We start from the raw sequence: 24,656 nt of genomic DNA on the forward strand, positions 1-24,656 counted from the left end.
CTCCCGCCAGCCTCGCCGCCATGTTTGGGCCGTGTTTTCTTAGACCCGCCCGGCTCAACCTGACCTTTTCGGGACGCGGGATGGTGAGGGACAGGGCACCCACGTCTTAGCGCTCTCGGGCCCTGACCTTAGGCTTAGGGAGGGAGCGCCAGCAGCAAACGAACCGGGGTCGGAGACCGACACCTTGGCGCATTACCAGCGGCCACATCCAAGCCCCTGAACTACATTTCCCAAGGGGCCGTGCGCGCGCCACTGGAAGTGCCGCCGGGCTATAAAAGCCGGGGTGGCGTTGTCCGAGGGTGGCTGCTACGTGCTTCTTGTAAGAGACCCCGGAGTGGCCCGCCTCTCGTCGCCCGGCGCCGGAGACTTCAGTCCCCTGTGTCCCACTGTGGTTAGGGGTGAGAAAGAATCCGGGCTGGGAGGTCAGGAAGCCTGGCTTTCACTGCTATTACTACCTCGCTTTGCGCTGTGCCGATCTCGCTCAACCTCAGTTTTCTCCGTTAGGAACCTGTTCTCAGCGCCCTTCTTCCACAGTTGGTGGATGGAAGGCACAGACGGTTTGGGAAGGCGCTTGTTTTTTTAAACCCCCGATTATCTGGGACCACGCGCCCAGCAGGGGGGTCAAGGGATGTGTCCCTGGGTGCCTGGATTGCAAGCTGACACCGCCGAAGGAGGGATCTGGCATCTCTCGTACGTGAGGGAGGCCTTTTTTACTTCTTGGGCTGGAAAGATTGGGCCACTCACTCCTGAGTCCGGCCATTACTGAAGCTATCTTTGGAAATAAGGAGTCCTGGGAACTGAGGAGGAGTGGACCTGGATACCTGTAACCAGCTCTGCCACTTGCGTTGGCCGAGTGACTCTCCTTTGGGCCCCAGTGTTAGAGTGGTTTTGATCTGTAAGGTAAGGGTTAAGACCTGAACCCTAAGTCTGATTCTTAGTATCCCCAAAAATTTATCATACATCCATGAAGGGTAGCAGCAAATTGATTTTTCATCCCTTTATCTGTTTGAACTTCTAAGTTGTAAGAGGACTGAGAAGAATTTGGAATAGTGAGCCTTTTTCTAAGACTAAGAGCTCAATAGGAAATACCCATTTCTTATCCTGGGACTGATGCTAGTTTAGCTCAGCCTAGGAGAATCCTTTTTTGTTGTTAAGGAATTGAGGAAAGTATTAAATAAGATCAACATGACCAACTATTCCCTACAGGCCACATGTGACCCACCAGAAAATGAGAGGGAAAATGAAAAGGCTATGTGACATGTAAAAATGTTGGCTTTCAGAGTCCATAAATAAAGTATTGTTGGAACACATCCATGCTTATTTGTTACAATACCTTCCCTGGCTGCTCTTGCACAAGTACATCAGCAGGGTTGATGACATTGTTGGGACAGATAAAATGGGGCTCTGAAGAGTGAGGGCAGAAGAGGAAACTGAAGTCCTAGCACAACCTACTCTCTTAGAACAGAGGAGAGCATATTCTCAGCATCTGCAAGGAATTTCCACTGTGTTCTTCCTTTCTCCTAGATTTTGCTATTTTGGGAAGAGGAAGGGAGGGCTTGTCTGTACTGTGGACAAAGTAATGTGACTTCCTGCCCTCTGTCTCAAAAATCTGGTCTAAGCCTGCTGCATCTTACTATTCCACAACTTCTTAGGGGTTTGGATACAATCCCTTTTAGATGATAGTATGTCTTTCTACAAATGTCAAAGAAATTGTAGAAATAGATAATTTGAGTTAAGTGGAGCCTCTTAATGACCAAGAGCTTCTTAATGTTGACTTAACACTTCACTGGAGGAGTGGAAGATGTGTTAGCCAAACACCTGGTGATTGGAACTTTCTTTGCCCTTGCAGGAGACAACTCTGAGGGCGGGCTAACAAATCTCTAAGCTCAGCTGAGTCATGAAGCTGGTTACATGACTTTCTCCTTCCAGCCTTCCTCACTGATGCTTGTTTTCTTCTCCCTTAATACATAGCCCTTCCTTGCTGCAAGATTTTAGATCACCTTGTAAGAACCAAATGCTAGTCTGTTAGATATCTGGCTTAGGGAGAGCTGGCATGGACTTCAGCTCACAGCTAGCGCTCTACCACATGAGCCATAGCACCACTTCCTGTTTTCTGGTGGTTTTTTGGAGATAAGAGTCTCACGGACTTTCCTGCCTGGGCTGGCTTTGAACCGCAATCCTCAGATCTCTGCCTCCTGAGTAGCTAGGATTACAGGTGTGAGCCACTGGCGCCCAGCTTTTTTTTTTTTTTTTAAAGACAAAAATTTCACTGTGTTAGTCTGGCTGACTGTGAATTCCTAGATCAAGCAATCCTCTTTCCTCAGGCTTCCAAATAGCTGGCACTGTAGGTGTGTGTCACCAGGCCCAGGTAGCTTTCAGTGTTCCTTAGCAGTTAGGATAAAATCATATGGCAGCATAAGAAAGAAGAGTTGCTGCTTTCATGGTATCCTTACATAGCATTTTTTTTCCTCTTGATATGACAACCTGTGGTCAAGGAAAAAGTGCAGTTTTCAGGCCTCAAATCCAAACAGGCAAAAGGTGAGAAACTCCTCTGCACTAAATGAAGCTGATATTAGTTTCTTAATCATTCTGAGCCTTTGTCTCCTCATGCATATGATGAGGGATAGTGAGGATAAAACCCCTCACAAGGTTGTCAAAAGGAGTAACAAGATGGTGTAGAAGGTTCCGGTGCTCATAGCTGATCTTCAAAATCTGTGTCTTTCTTTCAGATGAGAACAAGTCCTGCAGCTGTTATACCCAGTTTGTGAGAATCAGAGCCCAGGCCACCTTTCTGTGATCTGGGTCTAAAGGTGAGGAATTAGGTATTGTCCCATGGGAGTTACCACCCATTTCTTCTGGTAGCTGGTTCAGAGGAAGGGACTTGATCATTTCAGGAAGTCATATTGTCCTCTTGCTGTGAGCCCATAGGACAGGGTAACTGCCTTGAGGTGTGGGCCCATACCGTCCCACGTTGACTGGAAGTAGGGTCAGTCTTGTGCCTCCCCCTACCCACCCGCCTGCCACCCTCGCCACCTGCTCTTTGAATCTTAACCCATGACCTGCACATAGGAAGAAAGCTGCCTATTACCAAGCTTCACTCCCCACCCCACAGGCCTGGCTTGAGTGTGTAAGCGATCACTAGGCCTGAAACCAGAATTGGTTTCTGGGTTTCTCATGGAAATCTCAAAATAAACCTCTTACTCTCTAGATCTTGAGTTCTTGCTTCCTCTTTTCTCTTCTGGACTTTCCCCTCAGAGAAAAGAAGCAGAAGTCTCAGGCTTGGAGACCGCTGAGCTGTGTCACTCCCTTCAAGGAGTTGAGTGTGTGGCTTCTGCTAATGGGCTTTGGCCCAATGGCATTCATCCTCTTGGAGGAAAAAGACTTGACTGTAGAGATGGTGTCCCATAGGACTTCTTCCCAGAGAGTCTGACAATGCAGATAGAGCATCCCTAACCAACAATCTCATGCTCTGAAATTTGAAACTTATCAATTACTAGCAGGATGCTCAAAACCTACAGGATACAAATCTTCTACATTCCCCAATTCTTTGGGACAATTCTGCCTGCTTACTCCTTTCTGATGGTGGTTTTGCCATTCTTGTGCTAGAACCCAGGGACCTGGATGTTTATGATGTAGCCTACATTTTTGTTCTTTTCTTTCTTGGATCAGGGTTAGGGGAGTTTTTTTTAACCTTCTGGTTCTGTGCAGGGAAATGAATCCCAGTGTTCCAGGCTTGGGCCTTGTCATCCAGTTACAGCCCCACCCTTGCTACTCACTGCCAGTTGCTGGGCTGGGGCCTTACTCATTTCAAACCCCGCCCCCCCATGTGCCACTGAGGCCTCTTGGGAGTGGTGTATAGGCTGCTGGCAGGAAACAAACAAGAAGATTCTATCTCAGGGGCCAAGAGGGAGATCAGCACTACTTCCTTTAGCCATCATAGCTTGCACCCCCAGCTAGTGGTGACCTATGACTTCTGACTCTTGTAGGAATTCTGATCAGAATGGCTTCGGGATGCTTTTACCTGTCCTGCCTGGTGCTGGGCTCCCTGGGCTCCATGTGCATCCTCTTCACCACCTATTGGATGCAGTACTGGCGTGGTGGCTTTGCCTGGGATGGCAGCTTGCACATGTTCAACTGGCACCCTGTGCTCATGGTGTCTGGCCTGGTGGTGCTCTACGGAGCTGGTGAGTAAGAAGTGTGCAGGGCGTGGCAGGGCCTGGGTCTGGCGGGCAGCACTTGCCCTCTCCTTTGCCAGTGTTGGGTTTAGGGCTAATGGGGTTGGGAGAGTTGGGATGGCCCGAAGCTCAGCTGTCATTGGGGATGAAATGGGAAGAGTAGAGATCTCAGATCTGTATTGATCTCAGAAGGGCAACTTCACAGATGCTCTGGGGGAAAGGTCAGCAAACTTTCTGTGAGGGCACTGTCCTTGAACTCTTTAGCTCAAGCCAAGCGCTCTACCACTTGAGCCACAGTGCCACTTACAATTTTCTGGTGAATAGTTGAAGAGTCTCATGAGGCTGGGTGCCAGTGGCTCACACCTGTAATCCTACGCAGGAGGCTGAGATCTGAGGATCTCGGGCAGGAAAGTCGTGAGACTCTTACCTCCAATAAATCACTCAGGAAACTGAAAGTGGCGCTGTGGCTCAAGTGGTAGAGTACTTGCCTTGAGCTGAAGAGCTGAGGGACAACGTACAGGCCAGAGTTCAAGACCCATGACCGACAAAAAAAAAAAAAAAAGAGTCTCATGGGGAATTTCCTGCCTGGGCTGGCTTTGAATCGCAATCCTCAGATCTCAGCCTCCTGAGTAACTAGGATTACAGGTGTGAGCCACTGGTGCCTGGCTGCCATTGTACTTGAGAGCAGCCACAGAAAATACATCAAAACATGAATGTGGCTGTATTTATTCCAATAAAACCTTGTTTATGAAAATAGGTGGTGGGCTGGATTTGGCTTGGGAGTTATAGCGAAGAAGAGCCTGTTATGACATAGTCAATTCCCCGCAAGAGAGGGGCTTTCTTGTTCTTCCAGGATCCACCTTTGCCCCAGGCATTGAACTCTGCCCTGTGAAAGGGCAGTGAGTCTCATTTTCTCCTCCAGTAAAATGGGAATAATAATAACATTGGTGATAGCTTACCATGTGCACCCTTCATTTGTATGTGTGGTGTGTGGTGCTGGGGTATGCTGAGAAAGTACTCTCCCCCTGAGTTGTATCTCTAGGCCTTTGTACCATTTTGGGGGGGGGAGGGATCATTTGTGGGGCTTGAACTTGGGGCCTGGGCATTGTCCCTGAGTCTTTTTGCTCAAGGTTAGCATTCTACCACTTTGAGCCACAGCTCCATTTCTGGTTTTGGAGATAAAAGTCTCATAGATTTTCCTGCCCAGGCTGACTTCAAACCATGATCCTCAAATCTAAGCCTCCTGAGTAGGTAGGACTATAGGCATGAGACACCAGCACCTGGCTGTGCCCAAATTCTTGGCAACCTTGGCTATGAGAACTCAGTTTGATGGAACTTTGGGTGAGACAATGCTTCCTGTCTTCACATAGCACTTATGATTGCAATGACAATAGGACAGGCTCAAGACATGTCTCCTCTCCCTATAGTTTGCCCTTCTCTCCTGACTGGTCCCTCACAAATAGTAGGGTGGAAGATGCCAAGAAGTTGGTTCCGTCTTAGCATTTCCTTCTCCCTTCATTGGAATGCTGTGTGGGGTCACATCAGGGTGTTCTGATTTGGGGATGGGGTGGGCAAGAGGGGATGTGGCTGAGCCTCAAAACTACCCTCCCCTACAGCATCACTGGTGTACCGCCTACCTGCATCCTGGGTGGGGCCCAAGCTGCCCTGGAAGCTCCTCCATGCAGCCCTGCACCTGATGGCCTTCATCCTCACTGTGGTGGGGCTGGTTGCTGTCTTCCAGTTTCACAGCCATTCAAAAATCGCCCATCTCTACTCCCTGCACAGCTGGCTGGGCATCACCACTGTTGTCCTCTTCGCCTGCCAGGTGGGTGTCCTCTGCCCTCTTCTGGATTCCTGCTGCCAGATCTAGCACCCCAAGCTGTAGACAGGGTTACATTGCTTCAGCTCCAAATATTCATTGTATTTGAAAGCCCATTTATTACAGGCCCATTGCTTGTCAAGGGCCTTGCACACATGTCCTATAGATTCAGTCACTGACATAGCCATTGGAGGTTGGAGTACCACATTTGCCCCATTTCTTTCTTTCTTTCTTTCTTTCTTTTTTTTTTTTTTTGGTCGGTTGTGTAGCCTGAACTCTGGGCTTGGGCGCTATCCCTGCTCTCTTCAGCTCAAGGCCAGCACTCTACCACTTGAGCTACAGTGCCACTTCCAGCTTTCTAGTGGTTTATTGGAGATAAGAGTCTCACAGACTTTTCTGCCTGGTCCGGTTTTGAACCGTGATCCTCAGATCTCAGCCTCCTCAGTAGCTAGGAATACAGGCGTGAGCCACCGGCGCATGGCATTGCCCCATTTCTTATACCATCATACTGCCCAGCTGTCACCCAGAGCCCTGGAAGACTTTCTCATAGCCTGTACCATGCTACTCTGACCTGCCACCTTGTTTCCACTTTCCCCATTAACTCCTTTCTATGAAATAGGAGAATTCTAGGCTCTGGGAAGGTGGCTCAGTGGTAGAGCGCTTGCCTTGCATGCATGAGGCCCTGGGTTCGATTCCTCAGCACCACATAAGCAGAAAAAGCTGGAAGTGGGGCTGAGGCTCAAGTGGTAGAGTGCTGGTCTACAGCTGAAGAGCTGGGGGATAGCGCCCAGGCCCAGAGTTCAGGCCCCACAACCGACAAAAAAAAAAAAAAAGAATTCTACAAATGGTTTCTCACATTAGTCCTGTACTAGAGAGATTCTGAGTGAGGACGGGAAGCAAGAGACAAGTGGATGGCTGGGTTGTTGGAAGGTGGGATTATAGCTAAGACCTTCATGTACTGTTCTCATTTCTTGTGTAATAGCAATGGACAGACCACAGTGAGGGTGAGCTGCAGTGGGGCAACCTCTGGTGGGAGTGCTGCAGTTGGGACAGAAGGGCCAGCATGAGACAGGAGGTACTGGTGGGCCAGTGACCTGGCCTACCTTTGGTCACCGTCCAGGGCTTCCTCTCTTACGTCCACAGTGGTTCCTGGGCTTTGCTGTCTTCCTCCTGCCCTGGGCATCGTTGTGGCTGCGCAGCTTCCTGAAACCCATCCATGTCTTCTTTGGAGCCTCCATCCTCTCTCTGTCCATAGCATCTGTCATTTCCGGCATTAACGAGAAGCTTTTCTTCAGTTTGTGAGTGCACTGTCATCTCTAATTCTGAGGCAGGTGGGGGTGCTGCAGTATGTTCTTCAGAAGGTGCAGCCTATGGATCTTTGTTGTGCCATTTGGCACAAGTTAAAATTACAGCTTCTGTTTCCTTGTGAGTAAAAAGTATCAGGGCAGCCCCAGCCTGTTACTGCAGCAGAGGCTTGGGAAGTATTCTAAGATTCCAGGTGCCCAATGGTTCCAGGAAGATGTTTTTTCTCCTTTTTAAGATAGTAAGAAGTGATTAGCAGAGCAAAAGTATACTTTGAGTGGGCAAGGTGGGCACTTGGATAAGGACTGTGTGGGAGCTATGGGAATTCAGGGTTTTATCTAATGGAAGAGGGTGGGGAGTGGATGGTATGCAGCTGTTCTTAGTGGCATTGAGTCTCCCACTGGACAGAAACAGGTGAAAAGCTTCTCAAAGGCCCACATTGTTGTTCTGTCATGTTCAGGAAGAACGTCACTCGGCCATATTCCAGCCTGCCCAGTGAGGCTGTCTTCGCTAACACCACCGGGCTGCTGGTGGTGGCCTTTGGGCTTCTGGTTCTCTATGTTCTTCTGGCTTCATCATGGAAACGTCCCGAGCCGGGGATCCTGACTGACAGACAGGTATGGCTGAGTGTCACCCATTCCAGCGTGGGGCAGGCCAGATCTAGAGGAAGACTACCCAAGAAAGACTTGAGCCTTGCCAAGAAGACTGATCATGTAGTCTGATGGGAAAGCAAACAGCTTGATGGTGAAATTAGGGGGGGCCTGCAGAGACACTGGTATGAGTGACTCATCCCAGAAAATGGAGCAAATAGGGCTCCCTGAACTTTCCTTCCCAATTTTCATGAGAGAACACGAAGCCTCCCCTTCGCCAAGAAAGGACTTGAGCAGAGTGAGGGGTGTGGTACTTCTGCACTGCAGCTTTGGTGTGGGACTAGTGCTTGGTGACTACTTAAGAGCAGGTTGTGCCTGTCCTTAGCCACTTAGACATCTCTCAGATGTAAGGAGATGGAGTGTGTGCCAGGCTCTGGGACTTTGGGGCTTCCTTGACCAATCTGGTTGGTGGCTTGGCAGGAGATCACCTGCAGGATGGGGATCTATCTGAGCAGCTCAGGCCTGGTGTGACTCCTGCAGGTCAGGAGGCATTTTGACATCATGTCTTAACCTCTATGCGTCTGCCTTCTTTCAGCCCCTGTTGCATAATGGGGAGTGAAGCAGGAAGGGGCTACGGGAAGTCAGCGGTGCAGTCTGTCCTCCCCAGAAACGGCTGTACTTGGGCTCCTCCTGGCCTCAACTTCTCCTTACCTCGGTGGCAGCCTGCTCTCTCCAGCCACTTCCTGCCCACCTGCAGTTCCTGGTGGCTTTGGCTTCTCCGCATTGACTTATCGGATCCTGTATTTGTTGAGGATCTTCCTTGCCCTGGTCACTCATGTGGGGTCTGCTTGGTCTGCAGGGGTTGGGCTAATCTCCCCTAAGAGTCTTAGTGGGGACATGGGAGAAAAATCCTGACAGCTCAGAAAAGCTCCCTTGAGTGCAGTCCATGCTTTAACATGTGGTAAGAGGGAGACAACTTTCCCCTTGGAGGAGCGCATTGCATTTCCTCTGCTCTGTCCCTCTGCCTGCCTCTTGCCTAGGTGTGCAGGTGGGCAGAGGACTCAAGAGGTAACTCACTGAAGGGGAAGGACATTGTTGGCAGTGGAGCAGAGAAGCCGAGGGCCAAGTGTTCTGAGATGGTATGTGTGTGACTGTGTGGCTCTACCTCTTCTAGCTGCTGCTTCAGCTGCGGCCTGGATCCTGCCCTCTCCCTGTGACTTACATGCCTGTTGCTGTCAGGCAGCCATGGTAACTTGCTCTCCAAGAATAATCTGTCCCTTGAGTCCCAAGAGATGAGTAGCAGTGGTTTCTGAGGCCTTCCTTTCTTATCTCTTGCTGTGTGTGGGTCTTCCTGCCAGCCCCTGGCCAGGTCCAACCTATCTTCCCTCTCCAGTCTACCATGAAAGCCAAGGTCATTGTCGCAAAGCATTGTTCCCAGCAGTCCTGGGAGTTGCTACCACCTTCAGAGACTTTTCTTGCTGAGAAGTAGGCTGCTTTGCCTGCACTATGACAGCTGCTTGGCTGGCCAAACCCTGCTTCCCCGGCTGTTGCAGAACACCAGCTTTGCTCTTCTCCCAGGGAGAAACTTCTTGCTTCTTGATTCTTTCCTAAGTGCTGCCTTGTGACTCTTCCTGCCTTCTCCAAATAAGCACTGCCAGGTCCCTGATTCCAGGCTTCTGTGCTTAGCAGATAGCTGGGACATAACCTAGGGTTTAGAGATGAGCACTCCCTGGCAGATAGTGACCCAGCTAACTGCACCAGCTCCAGCTGCAAGAGCGTAGCAAGAGGACTGGGCCAGACTTCCTGATTCATTCAGTTGAATGACTGACATGTCTGTGACCAGTGCCCCTTGTTAACATGTGAGTGGGCATTTCACTTGATTTTCATTAAACGTGTTTTTAAGAATCAGAGTTGACTTGGTCTGTTTGGGTTAGATGGCTTCAACCATAAACCTTTATTTCCCATAGCTCTAGAGCCTCCAAGTCTAGGATCCAGGTATGAGCAGATGTGTCTGATGAGGACAGCTTCCTCAGACTGTCTCCTGTCACCTCCCATGGTGCAGAGTACCAGGCACACACTTGGGCCTTTCCTAAATGAGGCTACTGGTTTCATGTGTCAGTGCTAATCCCTCTTATCCCAGCATCTCCCAAAGGCCGCACCTTCTAATACCATCAATATTGGGGTTGGGGATTTCAGCACAAAATTTTAGTAGGACACAAAGCAGAACAAAAGCCTGGGATGAAATGACAGTGGTTAAAAGAGTGCTTGGGGCCACTTGTAAAAGCAAAGTAGAGGGCACTGTAAGAATGCACAATTGTCTTCATGGAACTGCAGGTGATTCATGTATGGGGGGGTGTCCTTAATGGTTATTGACTTTGGGGGCATTTGTTCATCTCATGGGGAAAGAAATGTTTTATAATCTAGACAAGATTCAAAAAGGACAAGTGACTGGCTTTAGGTCACCCAGCCAGTTTGGATCTCTGGCCACTCTGAAGCCAGTCTGCTTCCCAGTTTTGGACACATATCCCTGAGCACAGTGACAACTATGTTTGTCATCAGAGACCTGTGGTGAAGTTGATGGACAAGAAACTGTGGGAAGAGCCTGGTGCCACTGTCTCATGCCCATAATCCTAGCTACTCAGGAGACTGAGATCTGAAGATAACACTTTGAAGTCAGCCTAGGCAGGAAAAGTCTATGAGATTTGTATTACTAGTTAAACAGCAAAAAAGCAAGGAATGGAGCTGTGGCTCAAGTCGTAGAGCACCAGCCTTGAGTAAAAAAGCAAGGGACAGCATCCAGGTTCCTTCTGAGTTCAAGCCTCAGTATGGGCACTAAAAAGTAAAAGAGTAACAATAAATCCTAGGCAGAGAAGCCCACAGAGCCCACAGCCAAATTTGGACAAAAGAGGTGGCGAGGGTAACTTTCCAAATGTGACCAGCTATGATTCATGTGGTGGTGGTCACCCACAAGGGGAAAAGATGCTGACACCAGTGATGAGCAATCTGACCACTGGTCCTTACCTTCATCAGCTTATCTGAATCCTTTCCTATGCCTGAGAGATGGTTATCAAGCTGACTGACAGATCTCAGGAGGCTACATAGGGGCCTGAACTCTTGTAGCTGGTTTAAAGAAACACCAGATTCCAAGTGATGGCCAGTGCCTTGAACTATTTCTGTGCTGAGGACATGACAGGTGTGTGCTGGGTGTTTCTACTAGGTAGCCCCTCCTGTTTGCCCAGGGCTGTCAGTGATTTCTAGAAAGAGACGGGGGGGGGGGGGGGGGGGGCTTATGTGGCTAGTTCTGATCTAAGCTGTCTTGGAAGGTGGGGATTTCTTTTCCTTCTGGTGCTGAGCAGCTTTTCTAGCATTCCCATATGTACCTGATAGTGTGTAAGTCTGGAAAGATAAGAACAGGGGTTCAGTGAACCAACCTCGCTGAGCAGAGCCTGCCTCGGACCCAGGTGAGGAGCTACCTGGTAGGATTGGGTCTTGATCCCCAGAGCCAGGGCAAAGGTTCCCGCAGAGCAGCAGCAATTTTATGGCTTCAATACATTTTATTAGCTTTCCTTCCACGCTTACTTGGGTTGAAGTACAGAAGGCCTTGCAGAGAGGGAGGGTTGGAGTCTTCAGGGGAAATGTCTTATCACTAATGCCCAGTGCTGGCTGGGGCTGGGTGGGACCTAGAACTCCATCCTCCCTGAGGAAAGAGAAGACAGTGCTGGGAGGCAAGTGGCCCAGGCCAGTCCAGTGCTGCCTGTGGGAACCAGTTCTGAACTTTTGAGGATTTCCTGCTGGACTCAGAGGATAGGCCCAGGGACAAGAGAGGGAGAGAGGGGGAAGGTGACCATTGAGAGGCAGAGGTGATAACAAATACCTTTGCACATCACTGAGAGAGGGCTGAGACTGAGGGAGGCAGTCATGCTGCCCGATTCTGTAAGACCTCCAAGATGGCTCGGAGAATAGAAGCGGCAGCCACTGCCCCAGGGTCTGGCTGGTCCAGCTTTGCCGAGCTGATGTAACTGGCTCTCCCAGCTCCAGCTTCCATGTTCTTAGTAGCCTCCGCTGCTGCTTCTGCACTCTGAGGTAATGTAGGTAAAGTCTCAAAGACAGGCCACCAGGCTGCATGCCACGTGGTCTGAACCTGAACCCCCTTTTCTCACCCTGCAAGCATCCCTTTGTACCATCACTGAGTGGAAAATCACCTCTCAGCTGCTTGCAGCAGGGAAAGACATTTACTGAGCTGCTGCTATGTCTCAGCACGCTGCTGGGCTCAAGGTGTCTCCTGAGCTGCATGACCACTGCTGAGACAAGCACTTACATCTATTTTATAGACAAAAGGGAGGTGTAGGAAGACCATTAACTTGCTCATGGTTACATGGAGATGGGAGCCTGCTGGCTCTAAGCTATCTGCCTGGGTGGCCAGGCTATCCCTACTCACCTTGACTGCTTTGGTCAGAACTGGGAGGAGATCAGCCCCTGGGCTCTTCCAAGCTTGGAGCTCCTGTCCTGCTGCCCATAGAGAATCCAGCTAGACAGGGTGAGGGAAAGAGTGGTTGAGAAGAGGCCCTGCCTCTGAGAGTGGCCTTCAAGTGATTGCAGGCTCAAAAGGAGAAAGGGACAGCCACAGCCTGAATACACACCATAGTTCTGTCCCCTGGTGCAGCCTTTCCATACCTGGCAAAGGAAGACAGGCTCAGTGTAAGGGGTGACTCTACATGTGGGAACAGATGAGATCCACCAGCCACCTCTCTCAGCACACCCCCATCTAAGGCTCAGGGCTCTGGCTTACTTCTGCATGGCCTCCAGGCCGGCATCCATGGCAGCTGACCAAGCTGGGAGGTCAGTCTTGGTCTTGAGGGGCTGAGCAGCTGCGGTCAGGAACAGGCCATAGAGCTGAGAGGCAGAGGGCCAGAAAACTGCACTTGTACAAGGAGCTGGCCTGGGCTTCAGCCAAACTGACAGTCTCCCTGTCAGCCCTTCCTCCCTGGAGGCTGTTGGCACTTACCGCCCCCGACGAGCCTCCCATCTTCTCTAGCAGCAGAACAGACAACTTGGAGAGGAGCTGGGCAGGGCTGGCAGGAGGAGGGCACTCCTTTAGCCATCCCTGGATAGCTATAGGTAGAGAACAATAGCAGACATCAAAGGTATTCTGCTTCATCTATGTGGTTTACTGATCAATCATATTCACTAAGGCAGTGATTCCCACTTGTTTTGCTCACTCTGTAACCACAGAGACGAATGTCTGGCTTAGATGGTCAGTAAATACATTTGTCTTGAATGAACAGCTCTGGACAATTAAGAGCTTTTCATTGGGATGGGCCAGCTGAGAAAAATGATGACTGATCATAAATTGTAGTCCACTGTGGAAGGTTCTATTTTCTTCTCAGATCTCTCTCACATGTAGTGTGAAAAGCACATGTCTTTTAGCTAAGCTGGTGAAAGGGTTCTGTGATTGATCTCACTTAGCAAAGGAAGAGGGGATGACCCTATAGCAACACCCTAAGTATTGTGGAAATTATTCCATGAAATTCCCAAATCTAAAACTGTGTTTCATCCTAGCCCCTCCTGGAACTCCAGGGGTCCAGACACCAACCTTTGGCAGCTCGACTGTGGGTGGTGCCACAGTCCCCATCACCGGCAGCCCGGTCCAGGGCATTCAGGTGTTCCTCCAGGCCCAGGAGGGTGGTACATACTCGCTCCAACACAAGCTCCATCTGCTTTGAGGCTACACCTAGAAAAGCAGGATGTGGGCAGGGGTCTTCCTGGCCCTTCTCACAGCTGCACTCGACTGTTGTGATAGGTGTATGGATGCCAAAGCTCCCAGATACTCCATGGCTCACCTCCATACCCAATGGAGGTCAAGCCAAAGCTCTAATCCACTGAGGATTTCCTGCCCCTCCCGCAATATCAGGGCCTGGTACCTCTTGCCCCAGTGGAATCAGGGGCCTCCTGGGGCTCAATGGGGGCTGCCCGGCTCCTCTTCCGCCCCGTCACGGAGATCTTGGCCATATTAGGCCAGGCTGCTGCATTGGTTTCGGCATCTAGACATAGGTGTCACAGATACTCTCTCAGACATGGCTGGCTAGCCAGGGACCAAGAAGAGCCTGGGCTCCCCACCTGACCCTGGGAAGGGAGTTCACCTCAACAAGTAGGACCCGATTATCTACTGCATGAAAGGGATTGTGGGGAGTCCCCAGGGAAGGATCTGGAAGATGTAAGAAGGGTCCTTCAGTCAAGAGAAGGCTGGAGATGGGCTAAGGAAGCCAGAAGGGGCATCATCTCAGGTCAAGAACCTGGTTGTCATGGTCAGGCCTGATGGGGCCTGTGACAAGGAGCCTTGTGGTGTGGATGACTCACGTCTCACCTATCAGTTTCAGGAGGGGCTCATCCACCAGCAGGAGTGTGAGAGAAACACCAGGCATCTCCAGTGCTGACATGAAGGTGCCCACCAGGGCCCGGGCTACCTTTACCCCACGGCCCTCTGTAATGTCAAGCACGGGAGTCTGTGGAAGAGGGATGGGTACTCTTCCCCAACCCCTATCCCAGAGCATCCCATGCAAACAGAATAATAGAAGCACAAGGGCCCTGGAGGCTGAGGCTGAGGTCAGTAGGGAGATGGTCTGATTCCTTTAGTATATCCTTCAGTGCTAGCTCAAATCACCACATTCCCTGGAGCGGTCCCCTCTTGAGGGACAGGTAAGTAATTATAGGTCTCAGATGTCTTGTGTATATTTAATCTCATTGAATCCCAACCACCTGATAAAGTAGGTACTATAATTACTCCCAATATAGACAACAAAACAGCAATTAAGTGGCAAAAGCAGTGATTTAACTCAAGCCTGCGTGAGTACACAGCACATGTTCTGATCCATCATGAGACCCCACCTTAGCTGCCTTTTTTTTTTTTTTTTTTTGGTCAGTCGTGGGGCTTGAACTCTGGGCCTGGGCGCTGTCCCTCAGCTCTTCAGCTCAAGGCTAGCACTCTACCACTTGAGCCACTTCTGGCTTTTTCTGTTTATGTGGTGCTGAGGAATCGAACCCAGGGCCTCATGCATGCAAGACAAGCACTCGACCACGGAGCCACCTTCCCTACCCCCTTAGCTGCCTTTCTTATGTCCAGTTGTAAAGGGCTGGAGGGTCCCCTCCCAGGATGGACTCACCCAGAGCACGCACAGCAGCATCAGCTATGATGCCCAGCTCCAGGAAAGACAGGCCACCCAGGTTGTTAACCATTAGCACCACAGAGGATCCTGTAGATAGATGGGAGATGTTGGGTGCTCTCTATCCAGAGGGATACAACAGGCTGAGCGAGGGGGATAGTGGCTACTCACCTGGTGGCACTGACACATGGGATGCACTGGAGGTATCTGTCATGTGGTTGAGTATGAGTGTGACAATCTCATCAGCAGGTGCCATCTGTCAAAGTGAGTCAGGGGTGAGCTGCGTTGGGAGGCCTTGGCCTTGGGCCAGGCTGGGCAGAGTCCACCTACCTTTATCCGGCGCACACCAGCTTCCCCATGGATTCCTGTGGAGAGATGCAGTCACTGCTTACCAGCTCAGGGTCTGGAGCTTTTCTGTCATGGGCCTACCAGGTGCTTGGCACTAAGCCAGGCACTGTGAATATGGGTGATGAGGGACAGAATAATGAATAACATAGTCTCTGTTCTCTGGGAGTTCATAGCATGGTGGTGAAGATTGCCAGGAACTGAAGTAGCTTTAACTAGAGGCAGTCACAGCAAGGCCTGGGAGGCTAATGGGCATGATTTTAGAAACTTGGTAGCTCACACCTGCAATTCTAGCTACTCAGAAGGCTGAGATCTGAAGATTGTGGTTTGAAGCCAGACCAGGTAGTAAAGTCCATGAGACTTTTAGCTCCAATTAACCAGCAAAAAGCTGAAAGTAGAGGTGGTTGAGCGCTAGCCTTGAGTGAAAAATGTCAGGGACAGTGCTTAGAACCTGAATTCAAGCCCTAGTACTGACAAGAAAGAAGGGGGGGGGGGTGAAAGGAAGAGGGAAAGCCTTGAAGTTACAGCATGGGTGGCCTTTGCCAAAACAGCTACATCTGGGCACATGTTGTAGGACCTGGAATGGTATGAGTAAAGGTGAAGTGGGTGGTGCACAGAGATCCATGTAGCCAGAGCCCTGGATGTGGACAGCAAAGCAGGTAAAAATCAATCAGGGCCATCCTTGCCTCAAATGCCTACTTAGGGGCTTCAGACCACCTACAGAACAACTCCAGACCAGCAGAGAGGATGTATGGGTAGATGGCTCCAGAAACTAGAGGTTGGCAATACCCAAAGCAGAGGAGCACGATGCTGGGACCAGAGTGCCCACAGACTTACCTAAGCCCAGCTCCACCTCATCCGCTGCGAGCTCAAAGGTGGGTTTGGAGCCTGGGACGCTGCAGGAGGATAAGCTCACCCCCAGGGTACCTAGGACAAGTAAGAAATGGGATGGCTTCTTTGTTCTTAGTATCCGGCATCAGGATGAGTCTCAGAAGCCCTGGTCTCAGGCATCCTCTTCTCTGAGCAAATGTGCTAGACTCTTCATCTCAGTTAGGAGAGGAAAAACCAGGTTCTGGAAACTAGTCACTAGGTCCTGGGCCATCCCCCCAAGGATACCTTCCCCAAGCCCCTAGGGAAGCCCTTCCCACTTCCCCCATACAGTAGACAGGACTCTGCTGCTAGCCCCTGGGTTTGTCCTAGCCCCCATCCATTGACTGTCACTCACCCATGGCCTTCGCCACCACGCTCACCCGCTTTGTGATCTCTTCCAGTCCCATACCTGCCTCAGCAAGGGCACCTGCCACCTGCAGCCACACAGAGAAGTCCCCAAGGGAAGGAGTCATTGAACCACTGAGGGTCAAGGAAGGCGGGCCAAGGAATTTCTTGTTGGGAAGGGAGAATTTCAGGATCACCACTCAACCTGGCTCATCACAGTCAGGACAGAAAGGTGTACTCTTCTTATTCACAATGTACTTACTAGCAATCTTCAAGAATTCCAGTCTGGAACTGGAAATGTGGCTTAGTGGTAGAGCGTTTGCCTATCATACTTAAGGTCCTAGATTCAATGTCCTAACTACTTCACCACCTGATTCTAATGTATTGGAATTGGAAGGGACTTTACAATAGGGAAACTATCCTAGATGTGACTTGTCCAATGTCACACAAAATGTTGGTGGGCACTTTCCTGATTTCTTTCTTTCTTTTTTTTTGTCGGTCATGGGGCTTGAACTCTGGGCTTGGGCACTGTCCCTGCACTCTTCAGCTCAAGGCGAGCGCTCTACCGCTTGAGCCATAGCACCACTTCTGGTTTTCTGGTGGTTTATTGGAGATAAAGAGTCTCAAGGACTTTCTTGCCTGGGCTGGCCCCGGCTAAGTTTCCTGAATTCTGTCTAGAATTCTTCCTAGAATATATACACACACACATACATACATACATACATACATACATACATACATACATACATACATACATACATACACTGGTTCACTTTACTGTTCATCTATCCATTCATCCACCCACTTACCAGCCCATTCAACTTTGATACAGTACCTAGTATGTGCTAAAAGAAAAAAAGATGGCTGAGCCATGGCCCTGCCTTCAAGGAACTCAACAATTTGGGAGGGAAAACAGATAGACCACATTGAAAATGAATGTCATGGTAAGTACTAGTAGCACAGAGGCCACAGCAGGAACCTGAGGGAACACTGGGAGAATTCCAGCCAGCTTGGGGCCTTGGGGCAATCAGGAAGAGCCTCACTGGGAGACATCAGAGTAGGGCTTCTACAGAATGGCAGGAGTTAGCCAGGCCACAAGTAGCTGGCCAAGGGAAAGATTTTCTAGGCAATATACAGGACATAAGCAAAGCTGAAGAGAAAAGCCCTGGCCCAGTGGGCACAGGGACTGGTGTTAATGGAACAGAAGAGAAAGTTGGGATTCATGGGAGGTGAAGCTAGGTGGATCAAGAATGTGGTTGAACTGGGCACTGGTGGTTCACACCTGTAATCCTAGCTACTCAGGAGGCTGAGATCTGAGGATCAAAGTTCAAAGCCAGCCTGGGAAAGGAAAGTCCATGAGACTCTTATCTCAAGGTAACTGCCAGAAAACCGGAAGTGGCACTGTGGCTCAAGTGGTAGAGCCTTGAGCTGAAGAGCCCAGGGATAGTGCCCAGGCCCAGAGTTCAAGCCCCACGACCGACAAAAAAATATAAGTATGGTGGGCACCTGGCCCAACCTAACTTCACAAGGCAGGGGTATGTACAACCCACTCCAGTGTGCCTTCTCTATAAACACACCCTCCCACACATATGTTTTTTAATTTTTGGGACAGGATCAAATTAGCCTTGAACTCATGATCCTCCTGCCTTAGCCTCTTCAGTATAGGTAGATGTGTACTTTTAAAAGCAGCAGCAGGGCTGGGAAGGTGGCTCAGTGGTAAGAGTGCTTGCCTTGTATGCATGAGGCCCTGGGTTCGATTCCCCAGCACCACATAAGCAAAAAGAAAAAAGCCAGAAGTGGCACTGTGGCTCAAGTGGTAGAGCGCTAGCCTTGAACTGAAGAGCTGAGGGACAGCGCCCAGGCCCAGAGTTCAGGCCCACGACCGGACCCCCCCTCCAAAATATAAAATAAAATAAAATAAAAGCAGTAGCAGTATCATGACAGGAAGAGCACACTGGCCAGACAGGAGGGCATCTGGCAGAGAGGGGAGCTCAGTGGTGGGTGGCTGCTACAGATGGGCCTTGCCCCATGGCAAGGCAAGAAGGCAGCATGCGAGGAGGATCCGGTTATGGAGGGATACATGCCTGCACAGGGCAACTGACTGGGCATGGGCTTGGGAGAGGGAAGGGAAGGAGGTGAGTCTGGGAGAATGCTGTACTTGGGGCTTGAGGGGATGGTGGGCCCTTGCTGGGTCTGGGTGAAGGAGCCGCTGGAAAGCTCACTACTGGGTTCTCCTAGGGAGAATCTGAACCAGCCTCAGTGTCTGGGGCAGCAAGGGAGGCTCACTTTGTGGATAAGCACTGTGCCGCAGAGGCCCCGCCGGCCTGTCTTCTTCAGGACAGTGAAGGCACTGTCATCTCCAATGACCACCATCTCCACAGGGATGCCCTCAGCCTGGGCCTGCTCTCGAGCCAAACCGAAGTTGAGGCGGTCCCCAGTGTAGTTCTTAACGATGAGGAGGGTCCCCGCTGTGGGGAGTCGCCAGTAGAGCCCTGTCAGTGCTTGCCTTCAACCACTCCCAGTGTGGCCTCCCTCCCTCCAGCTCCCGTCCCACATGCTGGCCTGACCTGTGCCTGCCTGGGCCACAGCTCTGATAGCTGCCAGGATACTGCCCACAGCTGGGGAGGCAAACACGGCTCCAGCAACAACCCCTGTCAGCATGCCTTTCCCGATGAAACCTGGAGATGAGGAAGGGAGAGGTGATGATGCTGGTTGGGGGCTGTGTGCATGGGGTTTATGACTGGCTTAGTCCTCCTGTGTATGTACTTATGCTGAAGTCCCCCAGATCTTCATGTGGGCAACTCCTCTGGTCCCACTTCTACCTCTAGAGCCATATAAACCAAGATCCAGAGACTCAGTGGCTATATTGAGTCCCAGATTATAGCAGGGGGAGAACCAAGTCTATTCCTAACTCTAGCCTACACTTTGGCTGGCTGGCACCTCCAGGTAGTGTTGAGAGTCTTCAGGAGCCCCAGTCTTTTCATTCAGTACCTTTTACCCCGCACCCCCACCCAAGGGCACTCACCAGCATGGGCAGGCTCATGGCCAGAACCTCCACCTGACAGCAGTGCCACCCGTCCCTTGAGGCTGTCCAGATCAGAGCGGAGAGCCACCCGGTGGCCCTGTAGGAGCTGCAGGTGGGGGTTGCAGGCCACCAGGCCAGCAAGGGCATCGTCAGCACAGTCTACCACTGAGTTCACCAGCTTCTTGGAGGTCTATGGGGAGGAACAGAGAGAAAGGTCTTAGTGTGGTCAGTCAGCAGAAACATTCTGTCCTGCCTGTGAATGTAAATGTCCCTTTACATAGTCACCCAGCAACCTCAGAGACAAGCAGTGCCTTGCATTGGGCTACATTTACCTGTGAATGTTTCTACTTTACTTTTTTGTGTGTGTTCCAGGATTATGGCTTAATCTCAAAGTCAAGAAGGCATCCCTTAGTTTTATTGCTCAAGGCTGGCACTTTACCACTTGAGCCACACCTCCACTTCCAGCTTTTTGCAGGTTAAATTGGAGATAAGTCTGCTGGATTTGTCTGCCCAGATTGGCTTTGAACATGGATTTTAGCCTCCTGAGTATATAAGATTCCAGGTATGAGCCACCAGCACCGAACTTAGTTTGTTACTTTTTAAATTCAATGCTTAATTTATAAACCTTTTACCCCATGGTTTTAGTGTAACCCTCAAAATAGTTTCAATACAAAGAACATGGGGGAAGTTAGAGTACTCAGTATAAATACTAATGGAATTGGGACCTGTGTCTCAGCTGAGGTTCTTGAGCCAGGCAAAGGGCCTTCCCCGCCCTGCTCCCCCCCTCCCCCACCATGCTGCAGCTGGGCCTCCAATACAAGGTCCTGATGGCCAGGCCTAGTGTACACACAAACAGGAATGCTATTCCTGCCCCCTCTGAAAACACAAAGATCATTTCCATGGACTACATGAGAGAAGCATATATGTGCCTTGGAGGTACAGAGGAGGTGATTTCTTCTTCCTGAAGGAACCCTAAAAGTTTTTGTGAAGTATGAGTAGGTGCTAAGCAAGCAGATTATGGAGCAGGATAAGGACATTCTAGGCAGAAGGGAACCTAAGCCACTGGAGGTTGAAGCAGTAAGGTGGGTTTAGAGGACAAGTGAGTATGACCTGAGCAACCAGGGGCTGGCAGGTCAACTAGGGCCTCACTAGCTACAGGAGGAAATATGGAACAGAGAGTAGAGCAGACTGCCAGAGAACTAGAGCAGTCCTGTTACATTCAGACATGATACAGAGATGCAGGTAGAGAGGAGCTGCACAGAAGCTAGAGTGGTTGAGAGCTCAGCTCTATAAATCATTGACTTGAGTTCAAGACCCACTCCTGCCTCTCATAAGCTGAAGATACTCACTGAAGATACACTACTGCTCTGAGGTCAATTCTTGCTTTGTAAAACAGGGAATTTTAACAGTAGAGCTTGTACCTATAATATAAAAGCCACTCCATTAAAAAAAACAAAGCCTACATTTTTAAACAGGCTTTGGAAAGTTGAAGCCAGATAAACATGGGTGCTAAGGCTAAGAATGTAGCCTGTCTTTGTCCTAGGAGACAGTGAGATCTGTTGATTAAGAGGTCCAGCGCCACCTAGTGGCCTGCAGCTGAGCCAAGTCTTGGCATGCGCCACCTAGTGGCCTGCAGTTGAGCCAGGTCCTAGCAAGTTTCTGTCTGCCTCAGTGCTTTCCTGAGCAGGTGAATTTGACTCCTTTGTGAAAAATGCAGCCCTGATGTCTCTCTGACAATCTTTCTTCTGCCCAGTAGGGGACAGGGACACATCTGCTTACGGATAAGGAGAGTATCCCAGATCTTGCAGAGTAAGAAAACTGGCTGCATTTGCCAGGCAGACACACAGAGCTGGATCTGTTTCTAAGTACGCTTTTTTTTTTTTTGGGGGTCCGGTTTTGGGGTCTGAACTCTAGGCCTGGGCGCTGTCCCTCAGCTCTTCAGCTCAAGGCTAGCGCTCTAACACTTGAGCCACAGCGCCACTTCCGGCTTTTTTCTTTTTGCTTATGTGGTGCTGAGGAATCGAATCCAGGGCCTCTTGCATGCAAGGCAAGCGCTCTACCACTGAGCCACCTTCCCAGCCCCTCTAAGTACTCTTAAGTATGTCTCAATTCACTTTCCAACAACTCTATGGAAGAAATATTAGTCCCAGGAGCAGAGGGAGGCACAGTTAAGTGACTGTTCCCATAGTCACATAGCCAGCAAGTGTATGAGTCTGCCTGATTCTGTTCTAGTCTCCTCATGTTCTGAGTAGTTGAAGAGAGCTGCAGGATGGCAGAGTACTGATCTAAGCAGGGCATTCATAGAATGTGGATCTTAAGAGTCTACCATGGTGGCTCATACAATGAGGTTGCAAGTTATGTTAACTCCAAGCCCATCCACCAGTACTACCACCCTCTAAGATTCTGTCTTGCCTAAGATTCTCAGCCACCAGAGCCAGAGATGGCTTTGCTTGAGGACTAATGCCATTCCTGGAAACCAGTAACCTAAGGGTATGGAAAAGGAAAGGAAATCAGGCACTATGGGAGGGCCTTAGGATTCTGTTCTAACACTTCACAAACACTTGGTATACGCCTTCATCTACCACATTGCAGATGAAGGAAAAGAGGCTCAGAGAGGTCATGCTTCCTTGAAAAGGCCACATAGATGGTGAATATCACACTGAAATCTGAATCTAGATCTGTTCAAGGCTTGCTTTTGTTCAGATCAGTTTTAGAGCAGTTTTGGAGCAAAGCCATAGGGACATGGTGAGCTCCTACTGTAGGTCTCAGCTCTACTGTGGTCTCAGACCACACACATGCCCCAGTCTCAAGAACAGATTGTTCTTCCTGGTTCCTTCTGTAACTGGTACAGTGGCTTTAAAAGCAAATAACTATGAATATTCTAATCTCAATGGATAACCAAGACCCAGGCAAAGGGGTTTTAGAGGGATGCTGAGTGGGATCTGTGGCCTATAGGAAAGGGAGGGAAGCAGGGATCAGTCCCTGAGAGAGGATGTCTTTAAACCTCAGGAGGTGGCAGCATTTCCCCAGTCAGGGCATAAGAAAGCCCAGTGTGTCCAGGGCTGGGATCCCCACCGCTTCAAGACCACAGTCCTCCCTCTTTCCTGTTCTCTTAGGACTCACCATGGTGAGGAACCTCTGAAGCAGGCCAAGTTCACACTTCTGCACTGAGCTGCTGTAGGGTGCACAATCCTGGGGGTGCTACCAGGGTGTGAGCACAGAGGAGATAGTGGCAGCACCTGCAGGGGTAGTAAAGACAGGAACTACTAATGCCAACTGACACCCACAGCCAACTGGCACAATCATGCCTTCAGTGCCTTAGTCATTAAGGAGCTGCCTCAGACTTTGATCCAAGTCCAAACTCTAGTACATGGGTTTAGGATGGAGACCAGCATGGGGCTGATCAAGGTTCATCCTCACACTTGGTTGCGACATGATAGATCGATCCATGTGGGCATAGAGCTGTCTTTATGCCAAGGAGCAGCACCCACCTCATAATCAAGGAACAAAGTTACGCAAGTAACATCAGCTTTTAGGGTGGAAAACTTGCAAAGATCTTTATATATCCTCTCCCGTTGGCCTTGGCACCTCACCAGAATTGAGTTAACTATTTATGACTTCATTTTACTTGTAGGAAAGAGAGGTCTAGTGACTTGTCCAAAGTCAGGACTTAAACCCCTGTCTGGATGCCATGTCAGGAACCAAACCAATGACTGGGTGTCAGTGGCTCAGGCCTGTAATCCTAGCTACTCGGGAGGCTGAGATCTAAGGATTACAGTTTGAAGCCAGTCAGAAGTGGAGCTATGGCTCAAATGGTAGAGGGCCAGCACTGAGAAAAACAAAACAAAGCAAAAAAAAACCCTGAAGGATTATGTTCATGAGCTGAGTTCAAGCCCCAGTACCAGCACACACACACACTACAAAGCAAAAAAATGTCTTTTTTTGTAGGGGGGGTGTTCCGGTCATGGGGCCTGGGCGTCGTCCCTCAGCTCTTCAGCTCAAGGCTAGCATTCTACCACTTGAGCCACAGCACCACTTTGGCTTTTTTTTTCTGCTTATGTGGTGCTGAGGAATCGAACCCAAGGCCTCAAGCACGCAAGGCAAGCGCTCTACCACTGAACCACCTTCCCAGCCCCAGCAAAAAATATGTCTAGTCTCTCTGCAAAACACCTGTATCCTTTCTACCGATGGCAATTCAGAGCTCTAAAGCCAGGTAAGCAGAGACTCTAAAGTGGGAAATCGGAGGTTTAAGTCAAACTGCTCTGTTCTACCAAATGAGTGTTGGGGGTCACTGTGTGAATGTGCATGGCACACTCATACTCACACTCACCAATCCCCCTGGCTTTGTATTTAGCTCTACCTCAACTTACTGGAGGGAGTCTTAGATAAACAATTTCTCCTGTAAAACTCAGTTCTCATCTGGGCTAGTCCCCGCCACTCTCCTGCTCCCCGGGATAACCTGTCTGAAGCAGCCTAGGTGGCACATCTGACGGCCATGCCTTCCTGGGTCATTAAGGTTCTTGCTGCAGAGTTCCGGCTTTGTTGAAGTTCAGGATTTGTCCGGCAAGGCGAGCATAGATAATGCCGGGCAAGCGATTTCCTGGGCCCCTCCACATCTGCAGAATAAAGCAGGTGGGCATCCCGGCCCGCAGGTGAGGCGAGGTGCTTATGCTAACGCCAGGTGAGGGCACCGGCTGGATGTGGAAGAAGAGGGGAGGGGAGGGGGGCGCGGTTCCAGCCTGGCTGGGGCGCCGAGGCCGGCCACCCCGCTGTAGGCCTCTGCAGGCATCCCCCCCCCAACCCCGGCCCCGCTAAAGGGAACTGACTCAAAGGCGACAGGAACAATGGAAGGGGACTGGGTGTTAGGAAGGGTTTGGGGGCCACCGGCCAAAGCTCTGAGAGCGCGTAGCGCACGTCGGTGTCACCATCCCGCCTTCCCGCCTCAGACACCTCGGCCAACTCCGCCACACTCGCGGCTTCGCACGAAGCCCTCCAACGGCTCGCCCTCATCCGGGTATTCCAGGT

General features: G+C 50.3%; 2 protein-coding genes across 11 annotated transcripts; one reads left to right on the top strand and one right to left on the bottom strand.

Moving 5' to 3' along the window:
* Window positions 1-13: 13 nt before the first annotated feature.
* Cyb561a3 (cytochrome b561 family member A3) lies at window positions 14-9,794 on the top strand. 6 transcript variants are annotated; one of them, XM_070032203.1, is made up of 8 exons: window positions 431-690; window positions 786-900; window positions 2,730-2,810; window positions 3,987-4,184; window positions 5,792-6,000; window positions 7,138-7,292; window positions 7,757-7,913; window positions 9,061-9,794. In XM_070032203.1, the coding sequence occupies exons 4-8, from the start codon at window positions 4,001-4,003 to the stop codon at window positions 9,136-9,138; spliced, it is 783 nt and encodes a 260-aa protein (XP_069888304.1). In that variant the 5' UTR covers window positions 431-690; window positions 786-900; window positions 2,730-2,810; window positions 3,987-4,000; the 3' UTR covers window positions 9,139-9,794. The 6 variants fall into 6 exon arrangements, with proteins under 6 accessions (XP_069888305.1, XP_069888303.1, XP_069888301.1 ...); XM_070032204.1 differs by lacking the exons at window positions 431-690; window positions 786-900 and adding an exon at window positions 14-83; XM_070032202.1 differs by lacking the exons at window positions 431-690; window positions 786-900 and adding an exon at window positions 258-422.
* A 1,626-nt stretch (window positions 9,795-11,420) lies between these two features.
* Tkfc (triokinase and FMN cyclase) lies at window positions 11,421-24,656 on the bottom strand. 5 transcript variants are annotated; one of them, XM_070032199.1, is made up of 20 exons: window positions 24,582-24,649; window positions 24,091-24,325; window positions 22,755-22,870; window positions 19,632-19,821; window positions 19,174-19,284; window positions 18,893-19,074; window positions 16,617-16,695; window positions 16,229-16,318; window positions 15,377-15,411; window positions 15,218-15,302; window positions 15,047-15,136; window positions 14,251-14,367; window positions 13,808-13,927; window positions 13,480-13,617; window positions 12,892-12,998; window positions 12,676-12,779; window positions 12,527-12,560; window positions 12,325-12,414; window positions 11,761-11,964; window positions 11,421-11,583 (listed from the first exon to the last, which is right to left on the bottom strand). In XM_070032199.1, the coding sequence occupies exons 3-19, from the start codon at window positions 22,755-22,757 to the stop codon at window positions 11,803-11,805; spliced, it is 1,737 nt and encodes a 578-aa protein (XP_069888300.1). In that variant the 5' UTR covers window positions 22,758-22,870; window positions 24,091-24,325; window positions 24,582-24,649; the 3' UTR covers window positions 11,421-11,583; window positions 11,761-11,802. The 5 variants fall into 5 exon arrangements, with proteins under 5 accessions (XP_069888300.1, XP_069888298.1, XP_069888296.1 ...); XM_070032197.1 differs by having other exon boundaries at window positions 11,421-11,964; window positions 24,091-24,247; window positions 24,582-24,656; XM_070032195.1 differs by having other exon boundaries at window positions 11,421-11,964.

Source organism: Dipodomys merriami, unplaced genomic scaffold (assembly GCF_024711535.1).
Source record: "Dipodomys merriami isolate MVZ:Mamm:240054 unplaced genomic scaffold, mDipMer1.0.p SCAF_21, whole genome shotgun sequence".
NCBI lineage: Eukaryota > Metazoa > Chordata > Mammalia > Rodentia > Heteromyidae > Dipodomys > Dipodomys merriami.